The sequence below is a fragment of the Solanum dulcamara genome, chromosome 12, assembly GCF_947179165.1.
Source record: "Solanum dulcamara chromosome 12, daSolDulc1.2, whole genome shotgun sequence".
NCBI lineage: Eukaryota > Viridiplantae > Streptophyta > Magnoliopsida > Solanales > Solanaceae > Solanum > Solanum dulcamara.
Window position 1 is genome coordinate 7,606,829 of NC_077248.1, and position 14,630 is coordinate 7,621,458.

The 14,630-nt window shown below is 32.2% G+C and overlaps 1 protein-coding gene across 1 annotated transcript; it reads right to left on the minus strand.

The window, feature by feature from the left end:
• Positions 1-8,861: 8,861 nt before the first annotated feature.
• LOC129877266 (F-box protein PP2-A15-like) lies at positions 8,862-12,774 on the minus strand. The gene is made up of 3 exons (XM_055952753.1): positions 12,256-12,774; positions 11,424-11,542; positions 8,862-9,572 (listed from the first exon to the last, which is right to left on the minus strand). The coding sequence occupies exons 1-3, from the start codon at positions 12,562-12,564 to the stop codon at positions 9,125-9,127; spliced, it is 876 nt and encodes a 291-aa protein (XP_055808728.1). The 5' UTR covers positions 12,565-12,774; the 3' UTR covers positions 8,862-9,124.
• Between the last annotated feature and the right edge of the window lie 1,856 nt (positions 12,775-14,630).

The window sequence follows — 14,630 nt, forward strand, 5'->3', positions numbered from 1 at the left end:
GGTTAGTCGGTACATGGCTAATCCTGGAAGAGAGCATTGGAATACTATTAAGAGGATCCTGAGATACATCAAGGGTACCTCAGATGTTACAATGTGTTATGGAGGATCAGACTTTACTGTTAAAGGTTATGTTGATTCAGATTATGCAGGTGATCTTGATAAAAGTAAGTCCATCACAGGTTATGTGTTTACTCTTGCTAGAGGAGCTGTAAGCTGGGTTTCAAAACTACAATCTATCGTGGCTACATCTACGACGGAAGCAAAATATGCAGCAGCTACACAAGCTAGCAAAGAGGCAATATGGATGCAGATGTTACTGGAGGAGCTCGGGCACAAACAAGAGAAGGTTGCTCTTTTTGAGTGTCCTCTTTAGTAGTTGTTCCTTTTACAAGAGAGAAGTGTTTATTATTGTTTTCTCCTTGTATTTGAGAGCTGTGTACTCCATATTTTTATAGTGAGATCCTTCTACCCCGTGGTTTTTCCCTTCTATCAGTTAGAGGGGTTTCCACGTAAAATTCTCGTGTCTAATTTATTTTCATTATTTTCATCATATCAAACTTTAGTTGTGGTGCTTCCTCCCTCCAACATATTAGGCTTGCAAGTTGCAACTAGGTATGTTCGTCTTGTCATATGAATTTATTGATTGCGTAATCAAACCTTATTTCGATTTTCTCATGGTTAATCCTAAATATCATATTGCAGTTCCGTGAACTGATTTATATACGTTGGATTTTGCCTGTTGTGATTAGGATTAAGGACTGGACTAATAGAGAAACATACTAACCTGGACGAGGTTAATGGGCGATCAATAAAATCCAAGCTTAGGCTGGTGACTTTCATTGCATTTTGTGTTGTATTTGTTTGAATAAAGAAGAAAAATATTAAAATTGCGAGCATTTGGTTGGTGGAAGTCAAAAAAGAAGGCTAATTGTCTTCACATAATTTGTTAAATATGGTGGCATAAATGTGTTCATAAGAATCAACCATGCCTCTAAATTGCCTATAAATAGGCTTCTCCACCATGAACACAACATCATCAAAAATTCAATTCTTTGTATACTAGAGGAGAGGTTTAGAGATATTTTTATCTTGAAGATCTCCTTGAAAATAATATTTTAGGAATTGGAGTGTGTGAAAAAAATATTGTGTATTATATGGTTGTAACAATTTTTCATATAGTGAATATTTTTCTGGGTGGTCCGTGGGTTTTTCCGCATTGGATTTCCACGTTAAATCTTGTGTTGTTGTTATTGTCTTTAAATTTCTCTGTTACTATTTTCCGCTTGAAGGTGGTCCAGAAGGAATGAGAATTAGTCTGTGCTTTTTTTCAACAAGTGGCATCAGAGCCTTAGGTGTAGAATAATTCTTTTGAAATTTTAGTATGTTCTGTGGTTGCAACTTTGTCTGATCTTCCACATTAGTAAAAATTTCTCAATTAGAATTATTATTTTCAAGCAGATGTTTTGTCCTGGTGGAATAACAAGTGGAGTCTAATTCTGGTGGAGTTTGCTATTCTGGTGGAGCTGCTTTGCGGTACTTGTATATTTGGTAATGGTGAAAATAAGTAGAATCTAAAGAGGTTCGGGCTAAGGAAAAACTTGGTGCTTAAGTGTATCCGTTGTGATCCACCTCTCTTTCCTGAGAACTAATTTAGTGGGTACTTTTTATTGCTATTGTCCATTTATTAGTACTAATAAGCAAGATGGGGACAAAATTTGAGATTGAGAAATTTGATGGGAGAATTAATTTTGGCTTGTGGCAAGTGCAAGTCAAGGATGTGTTAATCCAATCTAAATTACACAAGGTGTTGAAAGGGAGACCAACTAGCGGAAAAGATGACAAGGGTTCAGAAAAATCTGAAAGCAGCGGAGACTCAAAAAAATCCAAAATTAGTGATGAAGAATGGGAAGAGCTAGACATGAAAGCGCCAAGTCAGATTCGCTTGTGTTTAGCTAAAAATATTCTTGCTAATGTGATTGAATTGTCTACAACACAGGAGTTGTGGGAGAAACTTGAAGAATTGTACAAAATCGAAAGTATTTCAAATAGGCTATATTTGAAGAAACAATTTCATAAATAGCAAATGGATGAAGGTACAACTATTTCTGATAATCTAAGCATCTTGAATGAGATTGTTTCTGAATTGAAATCTACTGGAGTGAAAATTGATGATAAAGACAAGACACTTCGATTCATCTGGTCTCTTCCATCTTCCTATAAGCACATGCAATCCATTTTAATGTATGAAAAGGAAATTGTGATTTTCTCGAAAATGACGAGCAAATTAATTTCTGAGGAAAAAAAATTGAAGAATGGAGAGGAAAAATCTCAAAAAAATTCAGCACTTGTTGTTAGGGGTGCTCACGGTTCGGTTTGGATCGGTTTTTATTTAAAAAATAACCAAACCAATTGAGTCGGTTTTTCAAATTGTCAAATCAAACCAAACCAAACTATATCGGTTTTTACTATTCGGTTTTTGTCGGTTTTTATCGATTTTGTCGGTTTTTGTCGGTTTTTAAAATACCTTGTAGTCACTATTTGAATAAACAAAAAATAAATTTCAAAAGTATTTTCTTATTATAAATTTCATTGTAGCTAGTAGCTACTAGCCAAGATTGACGCATACATGTTTAATAATAGAGAATGACTCACCTAAAGTTTTACTATTTGTAATTGTGAGTAGCTTTTCTGCGTATGAAGTCTATATTTTATTTATTTTTACTTTATTTAGTATAATTCAAAAGAATGGCTCAAGATCAAAAATATAAAAACTCAATATAAATTGTATTTTTTTCATAAAAAAATTTAAACACACACATATATATACAAATTTAATTTTTAAAATATGTATATATAAAGTCGGTTTGGTTTGGTTTTTTCGGTTTTTTTTAGACTTGAAACCAAAACCAAACCAAATATAGTCGGTTTTTAAATTTAAAAACCAAACCAAATCAAACCAAATAAATGTCGGTTTTTTTTTCCGGTTTGGTTTGATTATCGGTTTGGTTCGGTTTTTTGATTTTTCGTGTTCAGCCCTACTTGTTGTTAAAGAAAAATAGAAGCAAAATAAAAGCTCAAAAGAGAAGGTCATTTACTGGGATTGTGGTCAACCGGGACATATTAAGAGTAAATGTCCAAATAATGGGGCTAGTTCAGCTGGAAGCTCCAAAGAAAATGCTATCAATGTTGTCTCCCTAGAAGATGGGGATGATATTCTTTTGTAAGAAAGATGAAAATCTAATGGCATGAATGCTACCTTTAGAATTGCCATGGAAGAGGATGCTTAATTGGTAGTTGGTCCACAAGTTTGCATATGGGTATTGGTTGATAGGTGATGCAAGGTGTATGGTGGAAAAAATATCGATGGCTAATGAATTCTCAAGAAATCAACAAGAGGGTTGCACCATAAGTTATTAGCAAGTTTTTCGACATGAGCCGAAATTGAAATTCTTGAAATTGGGAAGTAATTTCAAGTGAAAATTCTTGAATTAGTTTTTCAATCTTAGTGGATGTACTCTTTATGGTCGGGGTATGATAATTCTTGATATTAGAATTATGATTTTCGGTAGCAGATAATGAGAAGGTTGCAACTGCGCATGGTTGGCCGAGTTTAGAATCAGGTGAAGAACTGATTCTGTTATGTGTAGTTGGACAACTGCAAAAGCCAACGAGTTATATTTTTCTTCATTTTCAAAGGTGAAGATTTGTTGTATTTGTTTCAATAAAGAAGAAAAATATCAAAATTGTGGGCATTTCGTTGGTGAAAGTCAAGAAAGAAGGCTAATTATTTTCATACATTTTGTCAAATATGGTGGCATAAATGTGTTCATAAGCACCAATCATGCTTCTAAATTGCCTAGAAATAGGCATCTCCACCATGAACACAACATCACCAAAAATTTATTTTTTTGTATACTATAGGAGAGGTTTAGAGCTAATTCTCTTAAAGATCTCCTTGGAAATAGTATTTTAGGAATTGAGCGTGTGAGAGAAATATTGTATATTATATGGTTGTAACAATTTTTCATATAGTGAATATATTTTTGGGTGGTCCGTGGTTTCCACGTTAAATCTTGTGTTATTGTTATTCTCTTTAAATTTCTCTGTTATTATTTTCAGCTTGAAGGTGATCCGGAAGGGACGAAAATTAGTCGATGCTTTTTTCCAACACTTTGGAATGTTACCAACTTAATGTCGATCCAAATGATTGAGCCTATGTCATAATCTATGATAGAGGGGCTTGCGTTGGCGTGCCCCTACCAATATTAATGTTAAAGGGTCCATTAATAAATTGATCCAAGAGTTTGTTGTTATGAATTTTCCTGCAAATAGAATTTTGAATAGACTACGAGTCTAGGGGTGTTAACCGAGTGGGTTGAATTTGAGTATGACTAAAAGTGTTAAATGAGCGGAGTTAAATTTGGGATAGTTGAGATAATAAATGGGAGGAAAAATCCCATTAATAAATTGGTCCAAGTGTTTGTTGGTGTGAATTTTCCTCCAAATAGAATATGATTAGGAATATTAAATGGGCAGATTGGGTTGAATTTTGGCCTATCAAATAAGCTGATTCTTCTTAAATTTCATGACAAATCAAATTACGTAATGAAAATTAAATAAGTATGATATGTATCTCAAAAATAGATTTAAGCATAAGAAATTTGTGTCAAGTGCCAATTATTGGATACCAATTTACAACATTTTCTTATCATTTTACTTTATGAATAGTGATCGCAATTGTTCTAAGTATGTCTGTTATCATGTCAAATAAATAGTACGGTAAAGCAAAGAAACAAGTTTTGTGTAAATTTATCAGATTTTGACAATATTAGTGAGGCATTGAGAATTTTGAACTAACATAAATGTACAAGCATAGCCGCTTTTCAAAAAGAAAAATCAAAGGTCATATCTACTTGACACAGACATAACATATAGCTCGAAACCATAGCCGCTGCATGGAATTAAAATTTTAACTTTATAGGTTATAAATTTTAGAATAACGATATAGATACTGGTAATGGAGTTTTAAAATTATTTTTTGTTTATATTTGGTGAGTTTCTTAACACAAACATATGATTTGAATTAGGGGTGTCAAATGGGCGGATTGGGTTGAAATTGAGAATATTAAAATGGGTTGAAATAAAAATCTGGTTGGGTCATAACCCGCTCAAATTTACTTTGGGCTCAAATGAGTTGGGCTCAATTGGGCTAAAATTCGGGTTGAGTCATGACCCTCCCAATTTGACCCTCTTAGTCTCAATAATTTTAACATATTATTATTTACCTTGTATAACCACAATTTGAATTTCAACTAAAGAAAATAAAAATAAAAATTTACAAATTGATAGATTAATCCTAAAAGATATAAAATAGATAGTAATTCATATCTTTAATATGAGAACATATATTATACCAATGCAAATAAAGAAACTTAAAATTGGAGATTAAGTTGGACTCGAAAATTCTTTTAAAATGGGTTAAAACTTGAATGGGTTGAGATTGAACCCAATACAAATTATCTTGAGCCCAACCCATAAAAGTTTAGACGGATTGAATAGATTACTTATATTTGAGCTCATTTTGACACTCCTAATTTAAATTAAAGTTATTGGATTCAATCGATTCCGATGTAGACTTCTAACTTTTGCCTTGCTCAGGACCCCGGAACTGTCATAGTTTATTCAATACACATTTGAATTACGGTATTTTTAATTCCTAATTAGACCTTATCTTCAGCTCTTTTGCCACGTTAGCGTCCACTCATCCAGGGATATTGCCAACTTCAACCTTTGAGAAAATGAGATACAAAATTGGAATGCGTCGTCTTCGAGATGTTAAGTGATGTTTTCATCAGGGGGAGCAAAATACGCGTTTTACTCTTTTTTCTTTAGTCAAGGTTTTATCCCACCCGGTTTTCCTGATAAGGTTTTTAATGAGGCAGTACTCAAGACGTATTACCAGATGTGTGTACTCTTTTTTCTTCACTAGATTTTTTCCCACTGAATTTTTCCTAGTAAGGTTTTAACGAGGCACAACATCCATGGATGTTCAGAATAACTATGTATAATATTTCTTGTAAAGAAAAAAAATTAAGACACATTTCACGTGAACATCCAAGGGGGAGTGTTAAAGAACAAATGGACTAATGGATTGTCCACTTGAAATATTTGTGGATTGTCCACTTGAATTATTTGTGTGGATTGTCCACTTGAAATATTTGTTTAATTTAAGTGATATTTTACTTCATTTTTTTTTTGGCTATAAATAAACCATCACTTGCAATGTAAGAATACACACAAAAATAGAAGAAAATTTCTACTACTCTCTCTATATTAATACTTTCTATATATATATTCTTTTGCTCTTCTTTCTTTATAAAATTATCAAGTTAGTTAATTTATAAGATTCAAGTTAGTTAATTTATAACAAAAGTGCATTTTTTATAGATATTTTCAATTCAAATTTTAAAAAAACTATGGTATTTTCAGGTGCATTATTTTAGTTGAGTATCTAACAAGGATAAATTGTTCCTTTTACACTTTTCGATTCAAATTTTGAAAAAACTATTGTTTATATTTTCAATGGCATATTATGTAAATAAGTTAAACACTTAAAAATATGTTATCTTCTTTAACAATACTCATTAGCATAAGTAATCTGGAAAATCTCATGCTTGTTTCAATTGAGGTTAATGCATATAATTAAAAATGATTGATATATTTTAAGTAGTTAACATAATTACCTAAACGACACTTGAGGATACGCGCAAACAAAAATAATTAAAATTTGAATTAAAAGTGTCTAATAGAAGCACCTTATCATGTGTTAAAAGTGTCTAATAAAAGTATCTTATCATGTGCTCAGATGCTAAATTTAATAACAAGCTGCAATTTGAATGTCTAAATAAAATTTATTTACAAATTTAAAGAGTTAATGTATGTATGAAGCCAAAATTCAACATGTTCTTCCAACCTAGTTTAATTCAATCTTTTTAAATGATGAATAATGCTTTGACTTGATTCAGTTTTAAAAGCAAAATGAATCAACCCTCCTTGTATCAATAATAAATTTTGCCTCATTGATACCAATCTCTTTCCACCAAACACACTTCCAAAAGAAACAACTGTTGTTGTTTCCCTCAACTTCATCTCAGACAGACAGTACACTTCTATAGAGAAAAAAACAAAAGAAACACAAAAATATCACCATCTGATGTGACAATCAAAGACAGCATATTCTTGTAGTTCAAAACACATTGACTTACCAAAAAATGTAAGTGAACAGAGTCCACGGCACATAGAAAAGGTTGTTAAAGATCAAGATGTCATAATAACAAAAGACCACGCAACAAAAAGACTATAGTAAACAACAACAGGATTCTACCAAAGTTGAGATTTTAAAGCACCGGAATGATATGTTGCTCAGACTAATAAAAATTACTGTTGAATGTGGCGGATCATCGAAAAAGCTATATATTTGGAGGATCGGATAAGAATGTGGCAACATTTTTGAACAATCCAAACAACATAGCTAAATCGTAAAACATGCTATAAAAGTGAGAGAATTCAGGGGGTGAGAAAAGGGACCAAAATTATCCCTTATCTTTGCCTTAAGACTCAAAATGATACTCATTTTTACATATGGAGCACTAATAGTCCTTCTTTGTAAAAATGGTGCAGTTTTAGTCTACCAAATATTTTCCGTCAATCACTAACGGAAGTCGCTCACTTGCGTATCATCCATTAAATTAAATTAAAAAAATTCCTCATTATCCATAATCTCCATAATATTATGAGCAGATTTATTTATATAGTTATATACTTATATTGATGTTGTGTCCAATCTTTTGGTAGAGTTGTTTAAATTAAACACAATCAAAATCAATAACTCAAATTGATAAAATATTATTGATTTATCAATAATAAGTAATTAAATTTATGATTCAGTAAAAATAATAACATACTCAATATAGTCTCATTAGTGGGGTATGGAAAGGATAGAATATGCACACATCTTACATTTATCTTCTTAGATAGAAATGTTGTTTCCGAAAGATTCACGAGCTCAAAGAATTTACAATTCGGAAAAGATTTAAATTATTATTATTTTTTGTGAATTATCGATTCTATAACGATTTATGGTTTTTCTTAACAAGTAATCGATAACCCGATAATAAATATTAAATTATAATTTTACGCTTAATCTATAATAACAAGCTCTTATTTTCAACTTGAAGTGTGTTTCTAAAATTCTAGACAATTTACATGTTTTGCTGTGCTATATCAATAGTCATATTGAATAACTTGGATATTGATATTATACATTGAGTTTTTTTCGTTATCTTTTCTTTAGAATTTCTCGATATGCATATTTAACTTGGATATTGATAATATATTAGCTTTATAATATATAGTATTTTGGATGTTGCATACTGCACAGATGTTATTTACCTTGATTGTGTTTCAATGTTCATTTTAATAAAAAAATTAACAATTAAATTAATAATCGATATCTTAATTTTCTATAATGATTTAATATATCTATAAATTGATAAGTCGAATCAGTATCTGAGGCTGATATTAATTGTGAATACAATGAATCCTACCGCTCAAAATTAACCTTAATAATTAACCTTCATTGTTGCTTAATGAATGGACAAAAGGAGCTAAACGTTGTAAATTTAGACGGAAAATGTTTGGAAGACTATAACTGCACCATTTTTACAAAAAAAAAGACTATTAGTGCTCCCTACAAATGGATGAGGATCATTTTGAGTCTTAAGGCAAAGATAAGGGACAATTTTGGTCCTTTTTCTCATGGAAGAATTGAACCATATTTTCTGTACAAGAAAAAACTAGAATAGTTGGACCTTTTCTCTAATGAAAAAATGAGCAAACTATCTTTTCTTAATCTTCTGCAGACGGTATTCTATGCAACAAAACTGGATCAAGTACAAAACAGTAACATTTACATGACGAGAGAAGACATAACTAAGGCAAAAAAAGAATTTTACAATGACTACCTTCACAAATGTAATGTTTTTAGGCGGTATAATGGAACCATATAAAATTCTCTGGGAGCATTGGCAAGAAAACATGTCACTTACAGATACTTTAAACCCCTTTATCTAGGATAGACTTTCAGATCACTGGGAGTAATTGATACAGAATCAACACAGAGCCCGCCTTTGGAATGTGTACAGTCAATCTGTTTCATTGAAAATCTAACTTCCGTCACAGGATCTGATGTACTGACGATAAATTCACCCACCTTGTACTCAATCCAGCTCCCACGCCTGATATTCCCATTTGGGTCGTCTTGCCCAATGTCATCTAGAAAGTACTCACTAACTGCGTGTTGCCCATCAGAAGTAGACAGTTCATAACGTACTGGCCCTAAATCCCATCCATGAGTATGCTCAAAGTTGCAAGCACGCCGGCCGAGTCTTTTAAATATTTTCCCAAGGTGAACTCTGAATGTTACAGTGTATATACCCGGAGGAAAAGGAAAATTCACTGCGCCACTTAATTCAAACCACCATACCTGCTGGCAATACGCCACAACATGGAATCTGCAACAGTTCAAAATTTGCGAACCCTAATCATCAACAACAATCAGTTGTGCAAAAGTAAAGAGGGAAAAACTAGTACTTCATGTATAGACAATAGCTGAGCACGACGGTCTGTAACACCTCCCCACCCCAAGACACACACACACAGATAAAGAATAACATGAACAGTTCTGAGAGAAGAAAGCTCGGAGTTCATAAACTAGCATACATTGCAACAAAGAGAATAGAAAGGACAAACGTCTCATATCCATGAGATTACCATATATTTCACCCTATAAATTAGCATACTGTTGCAAGCAGTAACAATCTGATACCAATGGTTCGGTTTCATACTCTCAAGAAAGAAAGCTGATTGACAGAAGGCTGAGACATGGAAGCCAATTGTTGTCGCTACTCAATCAGCTAGTATCAATCAAAATTAGAAAAGCAAAAAGTAGGTCAACTTCAGTTTTAACCATAAAAATAAGAGGACATTTTGAACAGAGAAATGCTCCGATAAAATCCTAACAGAGCTTAGTCAAAAAGTCATGCAGCTAGGAACATCCTAACTACAACTGATAAACTTATCAATATATCATCTCTTTTACAGCCAAGAATTAAAACTCATACTATCCAGCACAAGCAATAATGATCTAGGTCCAACATTCTAGCTCATTTTTCTTTCTTTCCCCTATTATGTACATTTCTGTCTCAGATCTAACTACACCAACATATCAACTGATGAAGAAAATCCATGTAAATGCACTCAGAGGCAAGGGTGCATGATTTCTTTAAAGAGGGAAAATGGAGAATATTTTACAAGACTGGTTCAGTGCATGGATTTGCTGTTTTCTAGTCTCCTTCAGGTGGGGAAACACTTTCAGATCCTTTTGAGAACATTGCTTCAAAAATTTCTCAAATGGATGCAAAATGGCATCTTATAACTTCATTTCATGTTTCAGGTCATTTAGGAATATACCATGGCTATCGGATGCAAAGAAGAAGCAAGAGGAAGTGGCATGCATGCACCGAGTATTCTAATCCATTACCACATTTGCATCCAACTAATACCATATAGAGCATAGGTTCACACACTCTGTATATTTACTACAAAAGATTGATTAAACTACGCCCTTCCTTAGAACTCATTACGAAGTACAATCTCATTTGGTAGAAAAAAAGATTAAAAGCAATCCACTAATGACTCAAATCAGGCATACAAGTAGGAGGGTATAGAAAGTCAAGCAGTGTCAACACAATATATTGGAAGGCAAATCAGAATGTTTTCCACTTAAGAATCCGCTCCTGCATTGTCTATTTGCCGGGTTTAGTGAGAGAATGAGCTGGAAGTTAAATAACTACTATTCTAATTGAGTTATCTTTTATTCATTTACACCTCATGCTGGATGTATAAACCTTGTTTTCATATGTCCCAAAGGGATTGGTCTGGTGATTGAGGCAAGGGAGTAACAACTTGGAAGTTTTAGGTTCGAATTCATTCTACAACACTTGGTTTGAGCCAATCTGGTCCAACCTAACTAGGGATAGTTACTTTGGCAACGTGTGCTTGTGGGCTGAACAGTTTGCCAAGTGGATTAGACAAGGGGTGTGTAAGTTAGCATGAAAAGTATTTTTAAAAATCAAATAAAGAACATTAAAAAAAACCTCATTTTCACATGTATTGCTCATAAAAAATTTATCCTGTGATGATGCATGGGGAAATCCCAATGCTCACTGGGGAAAGAAACTAGTTATTAATATCATCTCATCAGAGGATGTCCAGCCAGTTTAAAACTCCAAAATCATTTTTATCACTACAACAATAAGTTCAATAATGACATTGTTACACATAGTTCAACCAATTAATCTAACCTTGACTCTTCTGTAGGAAACCAGTTCCAGTGTCTTCTGTCTTCCACATTAGTTATCAACATTGCTTTCGAGGAGATTGACATACAAATCCTTCCACTTATTCTGTCCAGCCATACCTCCTGCATTTCATCCCCCCCATCAAAAACATACAGCTTAGTGAAATCAAACTTCACTCAAAAATATTGTTGCTACAAGTTCAACTCACAAAACAAAACAAATTCAACTTCATAAAAAAGATCAACTTATTCCTCAAACTTCCCTTCCCAGACCTCAAGAGCAAGTGTGACGCGAAAAGCACTATGCAGAGAATTAAACCATGCGAACCTCAAATTTCACAATACCTCCCGATACAAGCAAATGAAAATAATTGGAAGAAAATACCATCCCAAAAAAACTATAATCATAGCAACCTGACCTAGTCATTATCAATTTAGGAAAAAAAAACATAGTTATAAGTTAGCCAACACCACTCACCTGTTTGCTCATAAAAGACATGGGAAAGAAGGAACTACCAAAAGAATTACGATGTGGGTCAATAATGCATTAATAATAAGTGATAACACTGTTTCACAATAAAAAAGAAGCAAACTTGAAAGCTAAAACTTGAACATTAACCACTAAACATAGATTTTCACTCCAGCTCAACTTGAATACTACATTATATATCAGCTATAACATCAAAAACAGTCTCCACCCAACATAAATTTTGACCCAAAACCCCCCATTTAACAAGTATTTATTTACCACCAAAGCAGAAAATCCTTCAAACCTTCAAAATGAAAAAAAATATATAAATATACAGAAATAACGAACTTGACAAATATATACATGCCTTATTGCCATCGTCAAACGGCACGGAACGAGCAAGGAGAGCAAATATATCTTTCTTGGAGAGACCGTCGTAATTTTGCGGAGGCAAAAGGTCGAGCAGGTGGTGATAGTTAGAAGGAAGTTTAGACTCCCAAACAGCATCAGAAGAAGCGGCACCACGAAAAGCACGATTAAGCCGAGCTAGATTACAAATTTCCGGTGGAGTTAGGTACATAAACACACACGCCACGCAATTTTCCGGTATGTCACCGAGCCCCGGCCAGCCGTTGGCTGACCCGTTTTCCGTCAGGTTTGATAATGATGCGCCCATGCGATTATGGAACTTTTACCTTTGAGAGGGCAGGGACAATTGTGTCAAATCATGGTTTGTAGCGGTGGTGATGCGGTGGCCGCCGGTGAGGTAGAGTGGTGGAGTGAAGGCGGAGAACGGCGGAGTGTGGAGGTGATTAACAAGGAATGGATCAAGCGAGAATTTTTTTTCTTATTGAAGACTCTTTTTTTTTTTTCTTATAGTAAAGATTTCTATCTAAATTTTTGTATGGAATAAATTTCTAAATACACAATTTATTTTATTATATTTTTAAAAAAATATTATCATTTGAAAAAATTAAAAAAATACTCTCTTCTATACATTACTTTATGCGATATATTAATTGGATACGTCACTACATTACTTTACGTGATGTATCAAAACGTTGAATACATACATCACTTTACGTGATATATCAATCGAATATATTATTTTACGTGATGTATCAGGATTCCACCAAATTTAAGAGATTTTTATAATTTAAAAAATAATAAGGATAAAATATAATTAACTCTTAACACTATGAGATTTGTGTAATCCTTTCATTACTTTCGATAATTTGGAATTTTATAATCATAAGCAATTTATTTGTAAAAGAAACGTAGAGATATGTCATTCATCAATGCGGCGTCTTAGAATATTTAATATTTTATTTATAAACTATAATTTGATCATTTAATAAGATTATATTAGAATTAAAAAATCTAAATTTCATATCCAAATAAATTTTAACTTCAAATCAATTTAATTTCAAATCATGGTATTATATCGTAATGGCAAACGAGCCCCAAATGTTTTGAAAAAAACAGAAACAACATCGTAATGGGGTATAAGTGTATGATTTTAATAATACAGGAGGTGTAAATATTATAATATTGAAAGTCTTTTCATAATTAAGTCATAGTATATCGTTTAGTTATTTTAACAATTTTCATTTTAAGAAGGTATGTGCAAGTTTTTATTTTTATTTTGCTTGGCATTGAAGAATATATTATATAATTAATTAGTAATAAGTACTCTTATATAAAGTTGCTAACAAAAAGGGACACTCTGGTTACAGCTAGTAACAGTAGTAATTAATTAATTTTATATTGGATGCTCAATTTTTTTCCAATAAAAACAAACACTAGCCTATTTGAAAAGAACTTGTGAGTCGTGCATCACATGAAACTTATTGAAAAATGATGTAATTAAGTAGGTTTTGCTTACAATTGAAAATAAAAATATTTTCTATTGCGAATTAATAGAAAAATTATATTATCAATTTTTTTTTTATTGAATCAATTAAAAAATTGATTTGAAATAGTGAAAAATTTCTAATTTTGTTGTGTGAAATACTATTATTATTTTTCTCGTTGATTCATTTAAAATATCTTTAAAAATGCTATGGGGACTCAAAAATCAAAAGTCAAACGTAAATTAAGAAAAAAAGGACTAATTTCAATTAATTAAAGAACGGGTCCTTCGATGCTTACGAAGAATGATAATGTGAATATAAAAGATTAATATATCATAGAAAACTAATTCTCCAATTAACGCAAAGTTTTTATTCTACATGCTCTCTCAGTAATTTATGCGAAAAAGAAGTGATTGATCCTCTCGTATCATAATAAATGGCAATCAAAATATTTTTAAGAAAATATATAAAATACTACGTTAAAAAAAACTCGTTTAAATTTTGAAGTACAAAATGTATCACATGAATTGAGACAGAAGAGAAGTATAAATTGTATCACATGAATTGAGACAGAAGGGATATGTATAAATTTCTTATTAGACCTTAATGTTTAATCCAGATATGATACGCGATGAACTTTGTACATTCATAGTATTTAGTAGATAAACGAAACTAATATACATTGTACATTACTAGTATTTTGTAGATAAACAAAATTAATTTTGTCTTTGTATAATGAAACTAATATTATCTTAAAGTAACCAAATACTATAAGGAGATATAAACTTAAATATTTGTGTATTGTGTTTGAGTCGTGGAGCAGTCATTAATACTTTTATTAAGATAAATTGTTTACATCACATTCCTTGAAGTATGATCCTGAATACAA